At 35.7% G+C, this 25,578-nt stretch overlaps 1 protein-coding gene across 2 annotated transcripts in view; it reads right to left on the reverse strand.

Annotated features, from left to right (window-relative positions):
- Positions 1-1,160: 1,160 nt before the first annotated feature.
- The window catches only part of vaspb (vasodilator stimulated phosphoprotein b), a 45,864-nt gene continuing 21,446 nt past the window's right edge, over positions 1,161-25,578 (reverse strand). Inside the window, exons 2-14 of one of the 2 annotated variants that reach the window (XM_065265047.2) lie at positions 20,945-21,116; positions 15,716-15,896; positions 15,547-15,607; positions 9,436-9,563; positions 8,898-9,157; positions 8,584-8,735; positions 7,680-7,737; positions 5,609-5,627; positions 5,486-5,525; positions 5,257-5,307; positions 3,927-3,999; positions 2,814-2,871; positions 1,161-2,191 (exon numbers count right to left, since the gene is read on the reverse strand). In XM_065265047.2, coding sequence (XP_065121119.1) covers positions 2,154-2,191; positions 2,814-2,871; positions 3,927-3,999; positions 5,257-5,307; positions 5,486-5,525; positions 5,609-5,627; positions 7,680-7,737; positions 8,584-8,735; positions 8,898-9,157; positions 9,436-9,563; positions 15,547-15,607; positions 15,716-15,896; positions 20,945-21,116 — 1,291 coding nt within the window. In that variant the 3' untranslated portion in view covers positions 1,161-2,153. The remainder of the gene's footprint in view (positions 2,192-2,813; positions 2,872-3,926; positions 4,000-5,256; positions 5,308-5,485; positions 5,526-5,608; positions 5,628-7,679; positions 7,738-8,583; positions 8,736-8,897; positions 9,158-9,435; positions 9,564-15,546; positions 15,608-15,715; positions 15,897-20,944; positions 21,117-25,578) is intronic. The other variant, XM_065265048.2, reaches the window with a different exon arrangement.

Below are 25,578 nucleotides of genomic sequence, written 5' to 3' on the forward strand. Positions count from 1 at the left end.
TTTTCCAGAAATCTCATTTTTTGGTTGTGCATTACAATTAATATCAATTCAACTGCAGTTGGTTTGTTTTGCTTTAAAACTTCATAACTTAAAAAATACAGCTAAGTAGCACCATAAACAAAATAATAACATGACATAATAATAAACATGTTTTGACAAAAATGTTAAAAACGGAGTTAACGAAACTCTTCAAATATTAAAATCAATTATTGTAGCAGGAACATGGTAAATTTGTGATTAGTATGGTTTTAATACGAATACCATAAATAAACTATTGTAACTGTACCGTAGTGAAACCATGGTTAATTGTGGGTTGTGACGTAGCTACCGCCACTGTTGTTTTGAGCGTTTAATAGACCCTTACAAATGTACTGTGGTAATACCATACAGTGATGATTTCTTCCCTTAAAATCACATTTAGAAGCACTTTGGGCAACAAGCTTGTTTTTAAATGTGCTATACAAATAAAAGTTTGAAAAATTGAAGTATCAAATGATAAGTCAATGGTACTGAATGATTACCACATAATACAAAGCATCCTACTTATAATAATATGGCACATTTCTTGTATTTTAGACCAGGGCCAATGGATCTTATAAGAAAACACGAGTGAGAAGAAAAATACACAACAGATATTATCTGAAGAATTGTAACATTTCTGTATTGCTATTGCCTTTAGTCGGGCCTGTTGTTGAGGTTATTCTGATCCTCAGTGAGATCTAAATGTGTTTATCAGGACTCTGGTTTTAAAGCAGCAGTTGTTGACAACTCTGCTCGAGTCAATTCATAACAGGAAACAACAGCTCATTATCTTTCTTCTGTTTCTCTCACAGCCACACAGCACAACATTTACATGGTCAAAAAATTGTTTCCTGGATTTCATACGAATTTTTTTTATTACAGTTTATGTGGAAAATAAATGTGCTCCAAACATGTTTTGCTTCATCTCAAGAGATTTGGATAGTTTGTGTCTTACATACTAAACTTGAATGTGGCTTGAAACACTATTTAGAGGTAGATGAACCTTTATCATGTGCAATGTTTAAGCCAATACAAAAGAAAGGTTAAATACATAAAACGGCCATAGACATAAAAGGCAAATATGACTGCAGTCTTGTGATGTGAGGTGCATAACAGTAAAAATACGAGGCAGACACAAATGCAGTAGAGGAAGCAGCTGTATTTGACTATAAAGGCATCTAATCCAGTGTCTCTATGCAATTTTCTGTATTTCAGTGTAAAAAGCCTATAATCTATAGAAAAGAAACAAAAACAATAACAGAAAACCCAAAATAATCATCTCTGAAAAGATAACATTATAATCACATATAAGTCCCCATCCACCAATCATGTCACCGATCAATTAAAATAGAAACCTTATCTCAAGTTAACTATCATTTTCCCTCAAAACAAATATATACCATATATATAGTTTTTAATTTATATGCATTTTCCAAGGCAGTTTGGCATGACCTAAGGACAAAAATTATCATGGCCATTGTAATATTTTGTATCTTGACACAAAGTTTGCAAACATATCTCAAATGATGGTTTTTAGGACAACTGTGTGGTCAGAATAAAGGGAGGCATGTACACACAACAAAGCTCACAGCCTCAAACGAATCAGAAAAATGTGATTTATTCCCAGAACCGAGAAAGATCCGCCAAATCAGGAAATGAAAATCTTCCTGACGGAAAGCTCAAGAGTGGAACCTGAGATGGTGGTCCGCTGTGGTGCAAGTCTCCAGAATCCATCTTGTATTTGCCACCAAAGCCCTGTCGTTCATACAGGGATCTGCATATGGCCATTACAGTCACTGGGATGAGTGATATGATAATATTCCCTGAATACATATAATGTAGGCAATTACCGAGTTTACTGTGAGGATGTGTGGCTTAACGTAACGGGAAACAAGTGTGTGCGATGTGTAAAGCATTCGGTGAGACTAAATGAAGAGAGAAAGAAAAAAGGGTTGAATATGAAAGACGAAATGATGGCAGAGATAAAGCTACAACAAAACCCATCTTGGGTTGAATGGTAATGATTAGGGGTAGTCCCTGGGTACATAAGTATGTGTGTGTGGTGTGCGCGTGTGCGTGTGTCTGTATCCCTGGGCTATTCAGAAGTTGATCCCTGATTCATTTCATTGGGACTATGTAGATCCTCGTTTCTGTAACTCCTGAATAAAAGCTGTAATAGAACACAACAAGAGCAAAATAATTAATAAAGAAATAATTCACACAAAAATTATATTTATTTATTTAGTATTATTTATTTCATTCCAACCATGTATTATTTAATGTTTTGTTAAATACTAAGCATAAATGTTAAAGGGATAGTTCGGCCAAAAATTTAAATTCTGTCATCATGTTCTCACTCCCATGTTGTTACAATCCTGTATACATTTCTTTTTACGAAGAAGATATTTTGAGAAATGTTTGTAACCAAACCGATCAGAAGTCCCATTCACTTCCATAGTAGGAAAGAAGAATACTATGGAAGTGAATGGGGTTTGGTTCTAAACATTCCTCAAAATATCTTCCTCCGTCTTCATCAAAATAAAGACTTTTATACAGGATAGTTACAACATGAGAGTGAGTAAATGATTACAGAATTTTCATTTTTGGGTGAACTATCCCTTTAAGTATTAAGTCTGCGCTTTTGTTATTGATACAGCACAAGTGGTTTGTCATGGCTTTATTCATCTAACAGTAAAAAAGTCTGTTTTCCATTTTGTTATTTCTGATGGCATTATAAATGACTATCCACATTACTTCACAATTTCATAAGGTCTTAATGCTGGAGTTCTTACCTCCGATGATTTCGTTTTTAACTTTCTGAAGCTCTTTTCTCACCTCTTCCAGCAGTTCCTACAGAAGCACACAGACACACATAACAAATGCATAAACTTTACTATAAAATAAATTCAATGAGACACTCAAAGACATGCTATATTATGAATATGTTCAGATACTACAGCAGTAGATTTCACAATAGATCCCAGTATTACTTAAAGGTGCACCACAAAAAAGTCCTTTTTTACATAGTATTTTTGTCTTGTTTTCAGTACAAATATCAAACAATTCTTTAATCAAGATGCATTTTCTTGATGAGAAAAATGACCTAAGAAAATAAGTCTAGGTTTTAGATAAGAAAATATAATATTTAAGTAAATTTGTGCTCAAAACAAGCAAAAAAATATATTTTTCTTTTTCAATATTTTTTTGTCTAAAAACTACACTGCAAAAAAGTCCCTTTTTGTCTTAGTATTTTTGTCTTATTTTCAGTAAAAATATCTAAAGATTCTTAAATTAAGATGCTTTTTCTTAATGAGCAAAATGACCCAAGAAAATAAGTCTAGTTTTTAGACGAAAAATACCCTATTTAAGTGATTTTGTACATAAGCTAAAAAAAAATCTGCCAATGGGGTTAGCAAAGTTTTGTTAAATTTTTCTGGAATTTAGTGTTTAAGAAAAATGTTTAAGATATTTTTTCTTCATCAAGAAAAAGCATTTTAATTTAAGAATTTTTCAGATATTTTTACTGAAAACAAACCAAAAATACTAAGAATTTTTTCTTGAAAATCATTTTTAGCAGTGCATTTATTTTATTAGGTAATTTTGCTCATCAAGAAAACGCAATCATTTTTTTATTCAAAGTTCGAGGTTGTGACTAAATTTCGATTGATTTCGATTTAAAATTGAAATCGTGACACCCTTAATACTAATGTAATAAAAAAATAAAACACTCATAATATAGTTATGTATATTATATCATATTGTATTTCTGACAAGAGATCCTGCTAAAAGTTTAACACTGCACCTTTAAACATGAAAAACTAGGCCTTTTGTGACATGAAAAAAATCATGATTATATAAAGGCTAGGTTTTTGTTTATTATCAATGTTAATATTTTTAATTCTGACCTGTTTAAGTCGTTCCATTTCTGACTCTCCTTCTCCACTTTCTGCCTCTACTGATTGGTTAACAGGTTTCATCCTAAGATGGCATGAAGACAAGGAATTCATGAATAAAATGAGAAAAGAAAGTTGAAATAAAGGGGTAAGGCGAATGAAAGCAAAGAAGAGAAAGCAATCCTTTGCACACCATCCCAAATGACCCAAAGTAACTATTACCATAGTAACTGATCAAATCAGTATAATCAGATACCTGTAAAGTTACCCCGAGACCAACCAACATTAAAGTTTCACATCACTGCCAAAACTGCTCATATACATGTATGTCATATATGATGCATGGTGTACAGCAGTGGTCTCCAACAAGTTGCCCACCAAATCACATTGTATCCTCAATTTTAATATTTATTAATTACATATTTTTTATATTATCTTGACTTCTTTTATGCATGCTAACATTTTAAACAATGATATAACATATCATCAAGAACAATAAAATAAAATCAAGTAAAAGACAACTTTATAAAAAAGTCGCCCTCCAGATTGTTTTATCCATTGTGGTTGCTCACAAAAAAGTTGGAGACCCCTGGTGTGCACCATGGATGCTGAAAGCGCTTTTTTGATGTGCTGGTCCACACAGATGAAAATAAAAGCATAAACTGAAAGCACAGAGCACCTGCGGACAAAAAGAGAATTACAACTGATTCACATAATCCCATGCCTAAAGACAACCATAGAAAAAGTAGTAGTAAAAGTATTGTAACAGTGTATTTATAAAAGTATTTATATACACCTGCAAACTCAGAAAGCCAAAGAGTTTTTCAAAGCTTTATGAAGAATTTAAAGATTAAACACCAGCACAGGCAGCAATACCAAACAAGATTAGAAACTTCACTCCAGTTTAATAACAGGGTAAGGTTAAGTTGCCACAAACCGGCTTAGTTTATAAACATAGGGCACACAGACAATATAATTAAATTTGAGAAAATCTGTATTAGAATTTGACAAAGGGATTCCTAAATAGAGAAGTATTTCATACAATTAATGCTTTTTATTATAAATGAAAAGTACTTTGCTTTATTTGCAGAAATATAATTTCAAATGTGTCCTTATTTAAAAAGTGGGTCATGTCATGTCTAAAATAGATTATATTTGCTATATATATATTGATAATATGAATTAATAAAGTATTAAAGTATTTGTGAAAAATAATTATTATATTATTCCTGTATTATACAAGTAAGTAAATGTGTGTATGTGCGTGTTTATGTAAGCAGGGAACTGGGCAGGGGTTAATGGCATTATACCGCAACCAAATAAGTTATTAGAGTAAAGGTACCTGAAAGATGAGGGAGAGGGTGAATCCAGACCTCTGGGTGCTGAATTAGTCCTGTTTAAAACATGTACCGTGTATACACTTCACTTCAAACTATAAGGCCCTACGGATGACCATTTTCAAAAGATGGGGTCCTCAAAATATTTAAACCAAAAATACATTCTTATCTTCATTTGATGTGCCCAAATTGTTTGACAAATAAAGCACACGATGTATGTGAATGAATGTTTACCTAGGCATAGTGGCAGATTTTTCCCATGGTCTCTTAAACTCTGTTAAGAAAGACAGAACAGATCATGAGAAATGACTTCAAAAAATATTTAGAGATTACAAATATCAACCATATTGTTCTTACCTTGGGTCTCAGATTCATCCTGAAGATCGACAGGCAAAAGGAGAAGAGACATAGACAAAGAGAGAGACAGATTGATAAAATTATTTAAAAAGTCTATTTAGATTTTAGTCCTGCTGCTGGGGGCATAACCCAATTTGTTATTCTTGCACTTACAGTAAAAGTATTCATATTTTGTGTTAAGTATCTTAACAACCCTTATAAGATGTTTTACAGTTCACTTGCAAGCACTTTAAAGAAACCATTTTAAAACCAATCATATTTTTTTGACATTATAATAGTGTACTCATACTGGGTACGGTTGCCTATAAGGGACATTCAACATTTGATTTTTACCGTTTTGGAATCCATTCAGCTGATCTCTGGGTCTGGCGCTAGCACTTTTAGCATAGCTTAGCACAATCCATTGAATCTGATTAGATCATTACAAAACCGTGCCTGAGACCACTTCTGTACCAGGGCACGGTTAAGGTACAGTACACTAGTCAAACAAACCAGGGCCCGGTTCCCCAAAAAGTTCTTATCGCTAAGTAGTTCTTAACCTATTAACCTACCCTTAACCTCTCTCTTAACTCTATGGCACGATTCCTAAAACGTTCGTACGATAAGTATATCTTCTGTAAGTCACACTTTCATAAGGTTGGTCTGGACCACCCGTAAGCTCTCTCTTAACGTTGTTTGAGCGCAAAACACTATCGCCGGCACTGTGCCGCAGTCTTTAGAAATCAGCGCAACTAGGGTATGTTTTCAATGATTTTATGTTATGGACATTTAAGACTTATAATAAAATATGTTTGCAATGGATACAGGACTATTTATGCAGTTGACTTTATTTGGTATCAGAACTTTATTTGGTTCCCTCTTTGTTCATAGCGTTTACATTTATAATTTATTTAGAAAGATTAAAGATTTGAATTGGTTATACTAAAAAGCAATAATATCATGTATTCTATTATACAATTTTTATGTCTTTTAACCTGTCTTTTTCCTTTTTTTTCTCTACTGTTTGTTTTAGAACTGTTATGTTTCCAAACATAATAAATATATATTATACATATAATATGATTCATACTGTAAAAATAATTGACTTACAATCAAGAAACATTACATAAATGCACACATATACATCTCAGTAGCCATTAAAACTTTCAATGCATATAAAGAACAAACGTATAATGTGATAAAAACGCTATAAAAACACTAAAGGGAAACATAGAGGGAACAGACTTCCACAAAACACCGGTAACCCCTTAACCGTTTAGTCCATGGCAATTTTTTTTATTCGGCAACACTTAAAACCTTTTGACAATTTGCCTGACGTGGCTAAATAAAAAAAAAAAAGCCTCCCAAGACAACTCATAATGGAGCTGCTGGATCTTCTCAGATCATATTCTCTATCTAACTCTCTCTGTTTATTGTAGATAGGTTGTTTTTATTGAAAACATTAATGGCAAGCAATACCGCATTAAACAGAAATACTGCAATCAATTCTGATTGTTAACTACCTTACCATTAGTATAAAAGTGTATTATATAATTTTTTTAAGTCGTTAAACTCATGTCAAGAAGCGGCACAAGTGGCACAACGGGATAAGGAGGATGAATGATTAGCGAGGGATACCCGATTCGTCTACCCGTATTACTGACATTTTGATAATTTAATTAATAGTTTATATTTTACGGATAACTTAAACTATGTTAAAATAAATGTGACTGGAATAATTTGAGTAATGTTCCATTTGTATAGAACGTGTTGTCTTTCTTAACGCCGTAATGCACCTTCGGGTGAAGTGGAAAATCGATCCCTGAGAGATCGATCGCAAATAATTTAGCACCTTCACTTGGGACAGTGCCATTGTACGTCGAACTTAGGGGCAGCGTGTTAAGAAGCTTCCTAAGGGACACTTCGGGGAACACACTTAGGAACATCAACAACTTTGGTAAGATATATCTTTTTGAGTCTTCTTAGCGCGCTCAGAGTGAGCGTTATATAGGAAACCGGGCCCAGACTTTTGGGGTCAAATGTCTGCAATTAGCATAGTGTGAATAAACCCTAAGATTAAAGTTGCTCTTACATTATTGTGCTCTTCAACTTTAGGAGGAGGCTTCTCTCCTTTATCTGTTGCTTTTCTCCTGTACAAACATACATCAGGAAAACAGTCAGTACAAACAAAAGCCATTATTTTTATCGTTTAAAAAAAAAATCATTCACAGAAATTTTATTACATGCATACTTGTTTGTTGGATAACAGACCAAGCCCCAACAATAGCACAGTGGATTAACATGGCCAAAGGCCTTATTCCATATGAAGGTTTCTTAACAGCATTAAAACATAAACCTTTTTATAAAATATGGGACCCCTTCTTTAATTATCTTGGGGCGGGAGAGACACATCTGCTAGAGCTGGGAATACAGAACCTGGCATGGAAAGACTGAATAATTACCTAATGGTGATCTAATATTTTGGTATTTTGGTTTCTTTTACGCTACGTTTTTATAATTTATTTTTATAATGTACTTTAATTTGTACTTTGTAGGGAATTTAAATGTATAGCCACCTGGGCATTTTGTATTGGCTCAGATGTGCCAATTGTGTTTTAACCCTGCCAATGTCAAAAACTTGGAATAAAATAAGAAATATAATTACGCTTTGAAGAGTATATTTAATGTTTAGACACATCTTAGGGTGAGACTGGTGTTTAGAATAATTTTATTAGAATAGCTCACGTTAAAAAAAAAAAATTATTATCTGCAAAGTACTGTGGCGTGAAACTACATCATAAAGTCCCTAATCATTTTTTTTTATTTGTGCATGATAAATAGGCTTCATATATTTGCTCAATACACCTGCACTAAATGTTCACAACTGTAAACACATTTTACGAACATAACAAAAGTATTGCGTGTAATAATCGACAGCAACTTGGTGGTTTGACTAAGTTACAAGATAATTTTTGATGTTGTGAAATGTGACTGACCGTCGGGCCAGTATTGCGCTCATTTCGCCCATCAGGCCTCCTCCACCTCCTCCTCCGCCTCCACTGGGCAAAGACACACTGCTGCGACTGCTGTCTGGTTTAGGGGCTGCAGCAATGCTGGCTGCAACACTGCCACCACCACCAGCATCATCCTGCAGGGGGCAGCAATAACAACAAGTTTTCACTTGATATGAGCTCAGCCTCCATCATTTCACCAAAGTAAACATTTTAAATTAAAATGTTTTTGCACACCAAATAGCACAAGATGTTGAACCAGAACCTTCTGTTATTTCGATTAACGGTCACTCTCTCACCTTAGCCACTTTGCGGAGTTTGGCTGCTGCCAGGGCAGCTGCGAGACCGCCGCCGCCACCACCCGATCCTTCGCTCCCACCTCCGCCTCCTCCGGCAGAAGGCAAAGGAGGAGCAGGTGGTGGTGGAGCTCCTCCTCCTCCAAATGGAGGAGGCCCAGGTGGTGGGGGAGGTCCAGATGGAGGGGGTCCAGGGGGAGGTGGAGGTCCGGGGGGAGCCGGAGGGCCTCCAGGGGCCAGAGGTGGTGGTGGTGGGGGAGCAACTACGGCAGAAGAAAAACGGCTTGATTAACAGAGAAATGTAACGCTTAAAACAGATATTGGGTGACCGATAAAAGTCAAGGAGTGCAACACTGATTCCCAACAACTTCAGAAAATATTTTTCGTACACATTCTGTTAAAAGAAAAGTACTACATGATGTACTACATTTACCATTCACTTAAACTGTATCTTCGCTACAGAAGAAAGACAGACTTGAAGAGTTGAAACTGTATTGTTTTGGTGTATTATTGCTGTAAGGATTGTGAGTGATGTACTGACCCGAGGATGCTTGGCGTTCTCTTTCCTGTCGTTCTCTCTCCAGTCTCTCTCTTTCCAGGCGTTCCCGCTCTTGTCTCTCTCTCTCTAGTCTCTCTCTTTCCTGCTGCTCCAAACGCTGCTGCTCCAATCTACAGGACAGGTCACACATTAAAGAGTTTTATAACAGCGCTGCACATAAAAAACGAAAACAGGTTGCAATTATTTCATTCAATTTAAAGCATTTGATAAAAATGACATTACAAAGCAGTTCTCATGTAAAAAAAAGCAAGAAAAATCTTTTATGTAGTCGATTAAGAAAGAGTACAAGTGTGTTCACACAGGACACATTTGTGGGTTAAAAACAGCAAGACAGAGGGGTCTCAAAACACATTTTACAAAGTTTTGTGCACTTAATACTACTTAAAAACAACACAAATAAAACAATGACCATGTGCACATACACAAATACAACCATTAAAACAGACAAAAATAGGCTGACTACAACTTCTAGTTTTGTTGTGCTGTCTTGTGTCAATCGCTTACAGTTCATATATGGTGTAATGTGGAAATCCTAAGCGTTTCTATAATGCAAACTACTTTTTTCTGTTGACATGTTTAAATTGAGGTGACGGATGTGTTGATGATCTTTATTTAACTGAGCATATTTGCCCATGTAAGCAAATGGCTGGTTTTTAAGGAATGTCAATCATGGATCTTTTCCCATCTAGTTTCCACAGCGATGAGGTGAGAAAAATGTGGTGTGGTAAAGCGAGACATCTTGTTCTTGATCTGATCTGCTCGGGAAAAAGCTTGTTTGTTAACATGTCTTGAAACATTCACCTTTCTAGTAAAAAATAGTTTTTTAATTCCTAATTACTTTTTGACAATTTCATGCAGGTTGTGTACGCGAGACCTCATTTTGCATGGAGGTGTGCATGCCAACTTTTGTAGCTTCGCATGGCTCCGCATCCGAAAAATGACCAACCTCGAGGCGATTTTGTCCGAACAGGCAAGCCTGTGACGTGTCTTTTGCATCAATCCATGCAAAACAATGCATGTACTACTCTTAAATTAAAGTGTGGAAACTTTGCCATTTAAAACATGAATTCCTTTACATGTGATTCAGAATTATTGGCTCATAATATTTGTACTGAATGTACCACTGGATGAAAAATAAAATACAAACCTTGAGATTTCTTTATGGTTCGTTTAGTAAAAACGTTAATGAAGTGATAATGTTTAATAAAGACATATTTAAGAGATTGTTGTTTTATTCTAGGGCTGGGCCAGGGCTCCAGACTAACTTTTTCACTAGGAGCACAGTGGCCCCCAACTGAAAATTTTAGGGGCGCAACCCGAAAATTTAGGGGCACACACCATAAATCAATATGCTAACCAAATCTTCACATTTCTACTAATTTCTACTGTATTACTAATAAATACTTGATGATAGATGCAGAAATTACAATGTCCTGTTTCAAATTCAGTGTCACATTTTATTGTCCACTTTTGGAAAAAAAGGTCAAATTTACTGGTTGCACATGTGCAACTGGATGTAAAATTCAGTGGCACACTCTCAAATTTTAGGGGCAAAATGCCACCATTTGGGGGCAGTCTGGAGCCCTGTGGGCATAGATTAATCTCATACAAAATAAAAGTTTTTTTTGCATAATATATGAGTTTGGGCTGTGTGTAAACACTGTAAAAAATACTTTACTGTCTTAAAATTTTTTGTTGAATCAACCTGGATTTACAAGTCATTTCAACTTACTATTATTTATCTTGACTAGAGATTAGTTGTTATAACTACAGGTGAGTTGTTATAACTTATAAAATTAAGTTGACTTTTCTCAACTATATTTTATAAGTTGTGACAACTCATCTCTATTGACATGACTTGTAAATCTGAGTTGATTTAACAAAAAATTTTAAGGCAGCAAAGTATTTATTACAGTGAATATTATGTATATTTAAACACACACACACATACATATATATACACATTTAAGAAATGTTTTATTTATATATTTTTTAAATTTATTTATATAGAATATAGAATATATTAAAATATAAATAAATATATAAACATAGTTAAATGTTTCTTAAATACATACATGAATGTGTGTGCATTTATATATACATAATAATTATACACAGCACAAACTCATATATTATGCAAAAAATTACTTTTATTTTGTTTGAGATTAATCTAGATTAAAGGAATAGTCTACTCATTTTCAATATTAAAATATGTTATTACCTTAACTAAGAACTGTTGAATCATCCCTCTATCATCTGTGTGTGTGCACGTAAGCGCTGGAGCGCGCTGCGACGCTACGATAGCATTTAGCTTAGCCCCATTCATTCAGGGGTACCACTCAGAGATAAAGTTAGAAGTGACCAAACACATCAACGTTTTTCCTATTTAAGAAGAGTAGTTATACGAGCAAGTTTGGTGGTACAAAATTAAACGTAGCGCTTTTCTAAGCGGATTTAAAAGAGGAACTATATTTTATGGCGTAATAGCACTTTTGGGAGTACTTCGACTCGTCTGAAAAGTCCGCTCCCCTTCTCACTCTCATAATGGGAGAGGGAGGGTGTTACTGCGCTGAGTCGAAGTACTCCCAAAAGTGCTATTACGCCATAAATAGTTCCTCTTTTAAATCCGCTTAGAAAAGCGCTACGTTTTATTTTGTACCACCAAACTTGCTCGTATAACTACTCGTCTTAAATAGGAAAAACGTTGATGTGTTTGGTCACTTCTAACTTTATCTCTGAGTGGTACCATTGAATGAATGGGGCTAAGCTAAATGCTATCATAACGTCGCAGCGCGCTCCAGCGCTTACGTGCACACACACAGATGATAGAGGGATGATTCAACAGTTCTTAGTTAAGGTAATAACATATTTTAATATTGAAAATGAGTAGACTATTCCTTTAATCTATGCCCAGCACTATTTTATTCATGTTCTCATATTTACATATTCTTCTTTGTGCTGGTTTTGGACTCGATTGGGCCTCGAGTCGCCCCCTGTCATTTCAAAGAATAGTGCAACAGTGAGCGCGGCAACTATTAACGCCTCGTCTGTTGTTTGAAATGTGCGCGGACGCCCGCGGTGTGGAGCAAAGCACAAGTATAAACAAATCTTAACAGAGCAGTAGTGCATCAGATTTTTGGCAAGGGTGGAGAAAACCACAGACTAAAACAATAAAAATCCGTGCATCGCACAGGACAAACTTGTGGATGAATAATTTTTTTATTGTTAGATAAAAAAGCCTACATTAAACTCAACGTAACACATTCCACATCAGTTCTGTTAAAATTATTTCTCACCCTTTAACCTGTTAGCACGGCTACACGCCTGAAAGGATCCAAGTATGCAAACAGCCACTCAAAAGCAACACAAACATTTACGAGTATGTGTCACGTGTGAGACAACAAGAGTCCCGCGCCTTCAAACATATGCAAAGCACACGGATGACTTAGTCAAATAAATCACACTTAATTAAATCACGTCCGATTTTAATGCTATGTCTCGTGTATTCATAGTTTGAAGTATGAATGCACGCATACAAAAGCACTTCAACGTACATACTCAAAGAAATAACACTTACAAGACTGCAATGTCAAGTTTCATGTTTAGTCAAGTCTATCTGTGAACCATTCAAAGCATTTCAGTCAAGTTAAGACATGAGTCAACACACTCGACTTAAAGCCTTTTAACAAGGTAACCATAACAACACAGAAAGAGAGAAAGAAAGAAAGAAAGAAAGAGAGAGAGAGAGTGAGAGAACACAATTGTTATGTTTGCTTTAAAGCGCACAACTCAATTTTGGTACATGTACAAATGTGTGGAATTGCAGCACCGATATTGGCACCATCAGAAACTGTGAAATTGACTATAGTTTATGAATAAGGCCTCTGCTCCACACATATCTGCTATTGGTTGGGCAAAACAGGGAGCCCAGCCTAAAATGAACTGAGGTCAAGGTTCCCACACTAAGCCAGATGCCAAATTCCCTGACTGCTGAATTTTCATGACCTATGTTCAGGATGCTTTGAGCCTGGATAATATAGTGTACATAAAAAAGCTTAAATGCCTGAAATGGGTATAAAATGGCTGTTTAGATTGTAGGCTCACTTAAAATCAGTGGAGCCCTGGACCCGGCATTCCTTACCTTACTACATAACAAGCAAGCTTATGTTTTGATAAATGGAAACTAAAATTTACAGTAACAAACAAAAATCCCTGATATTCCAGGATGTCTGAAATAGACCTTTTAAAATTCCATGATATTCCAGAAAATCCATGACCCTTGCACATATTTGCAAGCCCAGCTGAGTAATATACAAGTGATATATTGCAAATGTAATTTGCTCTATAATTTATAATTTGCGATGTCCTAGTATTTGCAAAACTAGCCTACCAACAGTTTAATCTGCATTTTAAGAAGTTTATGTAATTAAGTTGGGGTGGAGCATGGTCATGTAATACAACCAGTGAAAAGAGGTATCTAAATATAGCCGTCCTTCACCTCTGTCCCGTGACAGTTTTTTGCAGCATCCCTCCTCCACCCTATTGCCTCCTTCTTAGGTGGTATATCTATCCCAGTTAAAGGATTAGTCAATTTTCTTAAAAAAATCCAGATAATTTTCCCACCACCATGTCATCCAAAATGTTGATGTCTTTCTTTGTTCAGTCGAGAAGAAATTATGTTTTTTGAGGAAAACATTCCAGGATTTTTCTCATTTTAATGGACCCAACACTTAATACTTAACTCAACACTTTTTTCAAAGGACTCTAAACGATCCCATACGAGGTATAAGGGTCTTATCTAGAGAAACGATTGTCATTTTTGACAAGAAAAAAAAATGCACTTTTAAACCACAACTTCTCGTCTATCTCCGTTCCTGAAAAGCGCCAGCGCGACCTCACGCAATACTTCATGATGTCAAGAGGTCACAGATGACGTATGCGAAACTACGCCCCAGTGTTTACAAGTGTGGAGAAAGAGGACCGTTCTCACGTTGTTATATGTGAATGAATGATAATAATTAATGTCTTTGTGTCAGTTTATTGTTTACAATGTTCCGCAAATGTGCGTTTCATATTTGTAACATGTGACCTTTCTACGTCACTACACACTTCAGGACCGGAGATAGGCGAGAAGTTGTGGTTTAAAAGTGCATATTTTTTATTTTTTTGTCAAAAATGACAATCGTTTCACTAGATAAGACCCTTATGCCTCATTTGGAATCGTTTAGAAAAAAACTGTTAAGTGTTGGGGTCCATTAAAGTCCATTAAAATGAGAAAAATCCTTTTATTCTCGACTGATCAAAGAAAGACATCAACATTTTGGATGACATGGTGGTGAGTAAATTATCTGGATTTTTTTTTAAGAAAATGGACAAATCCTCTAAGAAGGGGGGATCAATTTCTGTCAATTTCACTCTGAAAAAAATCTAATGTCATTGACAAAATTAAAACAGCTACTGACTAAATGAAACAAGCAGTGTTTATACCTGTGGTTAGGTTGTATTTATTCTTATATGAATTGAGTGCTGATTTTGATAAGAAGCTGTAGATCTTCAAACTGTCAGGCAACTAGGAGACAATGTCTCGAACCCTTGTAAAGAGGATGACGCACTGTGACCCTTTATATTCTGGGCCCAGGGGAGACATTTTCATTCATGTGTCCCAAGCCCTGTGAATTAACATAAGCCCTTCATGTCATACAAGAAACACAAATGATGTCAAACATCACTGAACCGCTTCTATAGTCTATTTGTGATACCTGCATTTAAAAATAAAGTCAAACAGAAAGAAAGAGAGGATGATGAAGAGGAGGAGGAGGATTTAAGTGTCAGCAGTCTTAACCCAGATTTTTGTCCATCACTTCATGGGCTCAGAAAAGCTACAAACTTGAATTTTAATACCAGTAAATCCTGTTTATTTACTGGTATTTACTACTGGTCTTTAAGTCTGTGTGTGCATAAATAAGGTTAAAGAGTGAGAGAAGGAAACAAGGGTTAAAATAGTTCACATGATGCAACAGGAAGTGAACGGCTGAAAATGAAATGTGTTGTTGTTTAAACATGGTTAGAAATCAGCCACTAATATCTTTATACCTTCTCTGTTGCTCCATCTCTTCAGGGGACGGTCCGTTTGACACAGGTCGCGTGGGGTATCCTAAAGCAAGTATTTAAATGTTGTTTTAACTTCATTTAATTCATCATACATGACCAATTATGCTTTGCCATTATGATAGTGTGAAAATAGTGTCTGTGTATTTGTCACCTGCATCAGGTATGGCGCTAACGACATCAAGCGCATGCAACATGCCGTTGGCAAACAGTGCTGCATCCTCCTTGCTGCCAAAATTCAGACCCCAAACCTGGCGAGCATCCCTCCACTGGTGGAAGTTGGGTGTGGCCTGATTATATTTTAACCCCTTTACAATAGGACAGTTTATCACCACCTGCACGAGAGATGTTGGACAATATAATAAATACAATGTACATACATATAACACTTGAATTTATACTCTATGATCATCAGTCGTAGCTTTATAAATTATTTTGAAGTATTTTTAGGGGGTGTATATCAAGAATGTCTAAGGCAGGGGTCTCCATCCTTTTTGTGAGCTACTTTTTGATGTAGTCTACTCAAAAATTTTTACATGCAAAAAGAAGCAAAGCTTTTAGGAAAATATATAATAAATAAGTATAAAATACATAGAGGCTATCAGCAGTTTTGGCGGTAACTCACAGACTCCGTACGGGCAACCTGGTGCCCGTGGGCACCATGTTGGGCACCACTGGTCTGGTGTTGCAACCATACTATGTTATAAGAGAGGTTAAGTTGCAAATGTAACTGAAACTTTACATTGTTTAGATCTTTTTTTGCACTTCTAAATTGTATTAAAAGGTAATAATAAATTATTTACGTTTTAAAATATTAATATTTTGAAAACTACTTTTTTTATCAAAGTCAGTGTAGTGTAACCAACATACAGGGAGATTTATTTCTGTGACCTGAAACCAATAAAACATCCTTATGATATTACTGACACACATTGACCTTGCTGTCAAGGTCAGTTTTTAAGATTGCATGAAAAACGAAGAGTTTAATTATTTAGGAGTGAAATAACCCAGATGTTTTTAAGATTCATGCATTGATTGTAACTTTTTATTGTTAATGCACTATAACATACGCTTCTACTTACTCTTGAAATAATGCAACCCTTATGCGCTGAATAAAAATGATAAACTAAAAAAAATTATAAACTTATTTGTAAGTATTTTTTTAGCAGGAAAGAATGTGTGTCTCACAGATGATCCAGCAGGGGGCTCCACCTCTTTTGAGCACGTGCATGTGTGCGTGTGTGCATGTGTGCGTGTGTGTGTGTGTGTGTGTGTGTGTGTGCGTGTGTGCGTGTGTGTGTGTGTGTGTGTGTGTGTGTAAGTGAATGTGCTGAATACAGACAGAGAGAGAAAAAAGAAAGAGAGTGAGACAGACAAAGTCACAGGTCCATGAGAGAAAGAGCTGTGTAGACAGTGACAAAAGTCATTCAGACAAAGAGAAATGAGTTGACAGACAGATGGGTAGTAAAAGAGGTACAGTCATGGCAATGGGGGTGGGGGGAATAACTGGCACAGGAAATGATTTGGCTTTCCAGCTATCTTACAGGAAACAGCATCCACTTTAGGAGTCGTCTCTGGGGAGCAGCTGTGTCTGCATGTATAGTGGGCGATGGGAACGGGGGGAGACAGACCGAAGACATGATGGAAAGATGTAGGTGATGGACCGATTGTACCCTGTGGTGTAGAGAAAAGACTCTCTCCATCTGTCAGTTTAAACTGTAGTTTATACCAAAAATAAAAATGATGTTATGATTTACTGATGCTCACATCATTCAAAGTCCAAATGTCTTTCTGCCAAACTTTCACTTCAGTTTTATCTTCACTGTAACTACATTGTAATATTTCCTGGTATGAGAATATTAATAAGGGTTTTTATTCTCTTATATTCAGGGATAGTTCTGTAAACGGATATTATATAAATGTCTTTGTTCTGCGGAACAGTAATGAGGATATTTAAAAAAAATGGTAATTACCAAACAGATCTAGGGCACCATTGACTTCTGTTCTGTACTGTAAGTATCATTTTTCCCCACAATGGAAGTCAATGGTGCCCAAGATCTGCTAGATTACCAACATTTTTCAAAATATCTTCTTTTGTTGGGTTGGGATAAGGGTGATGTTTTGTCTACTTGCATAACTTTATTCAGTTACTATATACACTTATAAATATATCATCCTTTGTTTGGCAGAACAAAGAAATGTATTATACAGGTTTGAAACAACATAAAGGTGAGGAGTAAATGATGACAGAATTAATATTACATTAACTATCCTTTTAAAATCACTTTTATTATAATGATCCAACTACCCATTTTTTACTACCCATGTAATGCTTGTGGACATTTATGGTATATTATGGCAAATTTTTTTATTAATGTTGCACTCCTGATCATGATAATACAGCAAATTGTTTATGTATTTTACACTCATGTTTTTTAATAATCTTTTTTATCTTTTTAAGTGTAATTTTCTTGTAAGATGAAAAGTCACGTCTGGTTTAATAGCTATCATTGTTCATATTAATTGACAGACATTTTTTTATTAATATTTATACCTCACCTGAAAGCTGAATAAATAAGTAGTGATGCACAGAAATGAAAATTCTTGGCCGAAACCGAAAACCGAAAAAAGGAAACCAAGGCCGAAAAACCGAAACACCGAAATAAATTATTATGCCAATTATTAGTACAATTGCATTTATGGCCACCACTGTGTACTAACTTTACTAGGGGTGTGTGACGAATAAAAAAACTCACAGTTCGGATCACATTACAGTTTTTGAGGCACAGGTGGGAAAAATCTAATAAACAATAATGAAATTGCAAACATTTATAAAAGAGAACAAAGTTGTACATTAATAAGGTCTGAAATTAGCATTAGGTACAGAAATCAAATTAAATGCATCATAACACAATCAATTAAATATATAATTATTTTTTAGAGCTATTTGTCTCTTTGTCATGGGTTGTTTGATTAACATAAATGACACAGCCTTAAGTAGGTTAATCTGACTGTAATCTATACATACTCTTAAGACATAAACAAATGTTTTTATTAGAAAAAGAATACTGTGGAGAGAATTTTGTTTATATGTGCCCTGTCAATAACAGCGAGAATTTATGTTTGCTTGTTTTTTTTTTTTAAACGCGTTTCTCTCGTATGTGCACTACCGAGGGCACTTAAACGCATGCACATACGGAGACCAAGGGTGAATCCCAAACAGCGCAACAGTCGCTCCACATAAAAACGTTACGTTGTGTTTCATTGCTTTATTCGCCAAATGTATGTTAATGGATTACAGTATGAGACACATTAGCGCGACTCTCTCTAAAGTTTACACATCAAGACATGCTTAATCTTTGCAGACGCGTGCAAACAGCTCGACCGTGAGTGAAACCTGCTTGAGCACGAAGGGGAGGGGTGGGAGACGACTGATCACCGTGAGTGAAACCCAAGCGCTAGCGCACAGATGGGAGGGGCGCGGTTGACATTCATTTTCGGTTTACATTTTCGGCTGGATTTTTTATTCGAATTTCGGTGCACCCCTATAAATAAGCTTTCCATTGATGTATGGTTTGATAGGACAATATTTGAGATCCAACTATTAGAAAATCTGGAATCCAAGGGTGCAAAAAAGTTTCATTAAGACACAAAAATGTACTGTATGTGGAAAATAATGTGTTTTAACCATAAATCACGGGAACACATAATACACAAAATAAAGTTTTTTTTAGCAGTGAAATAGGTGCTCTTTAAAGTTATCCAAATAAAGTCCTTAGCAACACATATATTACAAATGATAAATACATTATTTACAGTAATAAACTATCTTCATGAAGCATGATCTTTACTTAATATCCTAATGATTTTTGGCTTAAAATAATCTATAATTTTGACCCATACAATATATTTTTGGTTATTGCTACAAATGTGCAACTTATCACTGATTTTGTGGTCCAGCGTCACATATATTTGATAATTTTCCTTTCTTGTGTGTTTTCCATTGTTGTATATAAAGATGCTTTGTATCAAAGCAATATTTAAAAGCGCTATTTGAATAAATTTGTATTGAATTCACATTATTGAGATATATTACAATGATAAATACCACAAAATCTAGGGCTGTAAAGATTAATCGTGCAAATGTGCGTTTTCTAAATGAATGAATTATGGCGAAATTCCTGCACATCCCAAAGCCAAGGGGCGCTCTCGTGCAGAAACTCCCTTTGAGCCACAGAAGAAGTAGCATTACAAACGCTATTCCAGGAAATGTCTACAGGAATATTTATATCACTGTTCTTCAAATTGTTTCAGGTATTTTCATGATGATAAAGAATATTTTGAATTATTTTATTTAACAAGTGTTGCTTTTTTAAATGCAAGTTATAAACGACTCCGATAATGATTTTAGATTGATAAGTAGGGCTGGGCATCGATTCAGATGTTCCAGATCGATTCGATTTCGATTTAAAAACCCCTTTTAAATCGATTCGATTTCGATTCTCTGTTCGATTTACGATCCCGATTCTCAGGACGGTTTTTATACTCGATTCTCAATTCAACTCAATGAATATAGGTTTAATACAAATACAATATTTATTAAAAAAAGAACAGTGAACATAAGTTTACAAGTGGGTAATTAATTAAATAAGAGATAAGGAGCCACAAACCTTAGGTACACTTGGGTACATTAAAACAGAACCCATCTCTTATTTTCGAATGCATACAATTTTGTTAAATACAAAACAATTTTGATGAAAGATGAAAAATGTATGCTTAAAAAAGTCAGAACAGTCACATTCCTTGATCAAACAGGATTAGGTTATTTCATTAAAAAAAAACAATTTGTGGCCTTTGAGAATCGATTTTTAATCGACCCTGTAAAAAAACACGATTAATCGAAAAATCTATTTTTTTTTGCCCAGCCCTATTGATAAGGACTTCCTACTGACCAAATGCTGTAGTATACGCAGAAGCTGTGCAAGAAACACAGAATCCCAGCCTTGCGATTCAGAATCGATTTCAGACAAGCATTTTTAATGGGACACAGGATTAATCGTTACAGCCCTAACAAAATCATTTAAAAATACATTTATTCAACCCCCAACAAAAGACATTTTTCACAGATGATAAAGTAGCAGTAGCATAAAGGTGAGTAAACGATACTGGTTTTCATTTTTGGGCTGAATAGTGTGATCAAAGAAGGACGGTGTCTATCTACAGCCGTCCCTATTGCTTAATAAATGTGAAAGTTTATGAACTGACAGGCATTTTTTATTATCATCATTCCTGAAAACGTCAACATCGCCAAGTATTACTTTTAATAAAAATGTTTGTTTGTCCGCAGCTAGACGTGGTATCTATCAGATGATGCCTCGCTCACCTGCTGATCAGTCTGCATCTTGCGTCCCACCACTCTGAAGGCGTTAGTGCTTGGGTTGTGATATATTTGGACCCTGCTGAAAGCCTGTGGGCCCGTGCCTGCCGGGATCCACTTCTTACTGCCATCTTCATAGATCATCACAGTGGCCCGCGCCTGACAGATACTTGACTCACTGTGCATGAGAAACAGAAAGAGAGAGAGAGATGTGATTAAAAAATAATTTACAGCGTCACGGCACTGAATTAAAACTGCAAGGCTCAAGAATACCGTTAGAGAGAAATAAAAAAATGACAAAGGGTTGAAAAAGACACACTGAGACATAATGAAACAAAGAGACAAGTGTGCTTCGAAATCTGTGTGGTAGGAGTAGACGTCTGTCTGATTGAAACAGGCCAAGCGAGTACCAACAATAGAGGTGGACAAAGACGGGAAGTGTTCGACATTCCACTGCTCAGGAGAAACAGACGATTGTAAAACCTTCAGACGAACCGCATATCACATTCACTACACATTACATACATTCATAGACACAGCTTAGTCTTAGATGTTATATGATAGTTTCATATCTTGACATCTAAGGTTTTAAACTTGACACATTCAGTTACGAGACAAGAGTCATTTGTTGTCACCGATGTCAATATGAGTTATGTTTAAAAGTGTGCACGTAGATTTCAGATTTGACAGGTATGCATTTGTATCCAAAAGTGACTTGCATATCGAGCTATGCATTTATCAGTATGTGTGTCCCTGGGATCCAACCCACGACTTTTGTGATCAAGCAGGAAGCACCCTCGACTTCCATAGTATCAAACATACTATGTAAGTCAATGGTGCTCCAAATCTATTTGGTAATAAACATTGCTAAAAATATCCTCATTTGTGTTTATCAGAACAAAAAAAATGTACACGGGTTTGAAACAACTTGATGATGACGATAAATGATTTTCATCCCTTTAAAGGAACACGCCGACTTTAGCTTATTCACCGTATCCTCCAGAGTTAGATAAGTCTATACATACCTTTTTCATCTCTGTGTCTGCTGTAAGTCAGTATGAAGCACCCACCGCTAGCCTAGATTAGCACAAAGACTGAAAGTAAATGGCTCCAGCTAGCATCCTGCTGAATAACAAAATTTTCCTATTTATATGTTGTGATTTGTATAGTCAAAGCATGTACAAATAACAAGGTCATATGAGACACAGCCATCTTTTAACAGTATTCATACTGGGAACTATATTCTCAGAATGCGAAGCACTGTTACTTGGGCGGAATGATTAGCGTAATTCTCTGCTCCTCACCGGGGGGCTTCTCAGGTGCTGCGAGCAAATCACTCTGCCCAAGTAGCATTGCTTCGCCTTTTGAGAATGTAGTTCCCAGTATGTATACGGTTAAAAGATGCCTGTGTCTCATAAATCACAAATCACAACATATAAATAGGAAAATGTTGGCGTCATTTTGTCACTTATTGGGAGCAGTTTGCTAGCTGGAGCCATTTACTTCCAGTCTTTGTGCTAAGCAAAGCTAGCGGTGGGTGCGTCAGACAGAGTTACACCACGCACGGAGATGAAAAGGGTATGTATGGACTTATCTAACTCTGGGGGATACGGTGAATAAAGCAAATTCTTAAAAAGTCGTGTGTTCCTTTAAGAGCAACTTTTGCAAAACACCTGTTTGTATGCGCAATGGAATATATTAGCTTAATAAATAATGAATTTTGGGGGAGGTGAACTGTTCCTTTACTGACAGCAGATGGAAAACAGTAAGGCTGGGTCTGACTGTCACAAGCAAATACAAACAAGGACACGTGATGTCATCTAGCAAAGAGATGTGCTGAGTGACATCATCAGGTGCGTGCACACATCACTGCACATCTGGATCTGGACTGTTTATAGTGGAGATACACATTGAAATATATTAAATATTTAATGTAAAATTTGTTATCAATCAAACTATCTTAAATTTGTTTATTCTGAGTTTTTTTTTCAAAATATGAGTGTAGGGAGGCAAAGACAGTTTGTGGCAGGCAAAATGTTTAAAGGGTGCAGTACCACCACTTACCATGTCATTGTGCTGATGTATAATATTACAAGCGTAGCATTAACTTAATATCAATAATTATGGTTATTATCACTGCTATTGTCAAAATGCTAACATCATATCATTCAGCTAACAACACACTTCCTCAGTATTCAACATGTACTGTATAGGTTTGTTTTACTACTATTACTTAACTTTTGATTACTGAGGCTTATAAACTAAACCCTTGGTTGGCACACTTTTCACATCCTTACTTAATTTGACTATTATCAAATGATCAAAACTACATACATGCATGACAAGACAACACTGTCATTTTTGTCATTTTGGTTGCACCAACTAATTTCCTCTGAAGTATGATGTTTGGTGTGTCAACATTCTGAATCTGAGAGAAAACAAAATTGAAGAAAACTAAGTAGCTTAATGGTAATTTCAACATTTTATACATCCCAAATACGCACAAAAAACACATTAATCTCACACGTAAGGGCGTGTTGAATGCAGAGGAAATGTTGTGTAATAATTGGTATGAATTATTGTTTTACACTTCGATGTTGTAACAGCCTGTTAAAACTGTGCATAAAATATTTTTGTAGCGTAGCAAAAATAAATGAAAAGTTTCCAGTTTTGTTTTGACCTTTATATACAAAAAAAACACATGGAAAAATCTAAAAGCACAGGTTGAACAAACACTCATGCAGGAGCTCTTCTCTTGAATAAACCACACACACACACACACACACACACACACACACACACACACACACACACACACACACACACACACACACACACACACACACACACACACACACACGTCTCTCAACAGTTTCTTTCTGCCTTTCATTTCCTCATTCTCTTGTTCTCCCACATATTCAGTCTCCAAACGGAGATACAATCTCCTCCTTCCTGTGACATCACATTAAGGCCACAACCCACTTCCTGCTCCAAGAAATGCCGAATAAGGACTGACTCCATGGACTACCGAGCACATGCTTACACACCCACACACACACACACACACTTACACACACCCACACACACACACACACACACTTCAAGCGCAAATGTTGATTACTTTTGGACATGGGGCTTAGGGTAATCAGATGGAAAGAAAGAAGGGATAAAATAAGAGAAAAACTGTGGATAAGAGAACAAAGGGCAAAGATAAGGATGAGCTCAGGCTGTATATAGACTGTCATACTGTTGGGAAATAATACATTTTTAATATATGGGAGGCTTGAGCTGGAACAGAGAACTATAAACTAAATGTGCTGTGAATTATTAATGAAAAGAAAGCAATGATACAACAATACGACAACAAATGCTGAATGTGAAGCTACTGTGTGACATTTCTGTTGTAATGCAACACTGTTACCATCTTGACAATAAACATCCTGTGCTTTTCCTTGTGAGTCATATTGCATGTTGCTTAATGAAGAAATGTGAATTAAAGTGGACTGAACACTTCAACACTTGCATTTAATGGCAACACTTTACAATAAAGCTGTATTTGTTAACATTAGTATATGCATTAGCTAGCTCATTCAGAAACAAAAACAACAGTTTTTAGTTGCATTTATTATGTTGACCATGTGTCTTTTGTTTTAAAAATGTTTTGAATTGATGTTGCGTAAAATGTGCTTTTTTAATCTCACGTTGCATTACTTAAACACCAAAATGTAACCCACATCAGAAGTGAAGTGAAATTCAGACCAGTCAACCACTAATTCAAAGCGCATGGCATTTCACCATAACACCGGGAGTTGCCACAGTCTCGTAACAATGAAGGAGTTAACAGGAAATTACCGAGCGGAGAAATATCTGTATAAGGCAACTGCCCTCCAACACCGACAAGTAGAGTCAAGCCCAGTAATCTGTCTCAAACCCTCTTTTCCACTTTCATCTCAACTTAAACAGCACAAACGTGCTCTGTTCCCCTCTGTTTACCTGTTTTATCATCTCACTGATGGGATAATGGGAATGTTGAACAGTCATGGTGTCATTACCCGTGTGAATAAAGCACACGCAGACACAAAAGAAGAAAAAGATGGTGACCTGAAGGGACTTTAAGGGTCTTTCCCCGAGCAGAATGTGTCATGGTTTATAGATGTTTGCATGAGCTGTCGGGTCTTCCTTACACTGTTTTATTATGTACAGGGTTTAAATAAACTCAAATGTTCACGCTTTACCAAATGTTTATAGGTTTTCGGACAATAACAGAATGTATTTTTAGAATCAGAGCTGAACGCGTATTTCAATATTTTACTATGTTCTTATCTCAAATTAAATTAATTAATACAAATATATTTTTTTCAGTGCATGCACTTAATCTTTGTAAAGCGTGTTGTGAATATGTCAGCATTTATTCTAGCCCATTCATTCCTATGGCTCCAAACATGGATAAATTTAGAAACCACCAAACACTTCCATGTTTTCCCTATTTAAAGACTGTAGTTACACAAGGAAGTATGATGGCACAAAATAAAATGTGGCGATTTTTTTAAGCAGATAAAAAATTAAGAACTATATATTGTATGATGGAAGAGCACTTAGTCTGCAGCACTTCGACCCCGGTGCACAGTAATATTGACAAA

The sequence above is a fragment of the Paramisgurnus dabryanus genome, chromosome 9 (assembly GCF_030506205.2).
Source record: "Paramisgurnus dabryanus chromosome 9, PD_genome_1.1, whole genome shotgun sequence".
Classification (NCBI taxonomy): Eukaryota; Metazoa; Chordata; class Actinopteri; order Cypriniformes; family Cobitidae; genus Paramisgurnus; species Paramisgurnus dabryanus.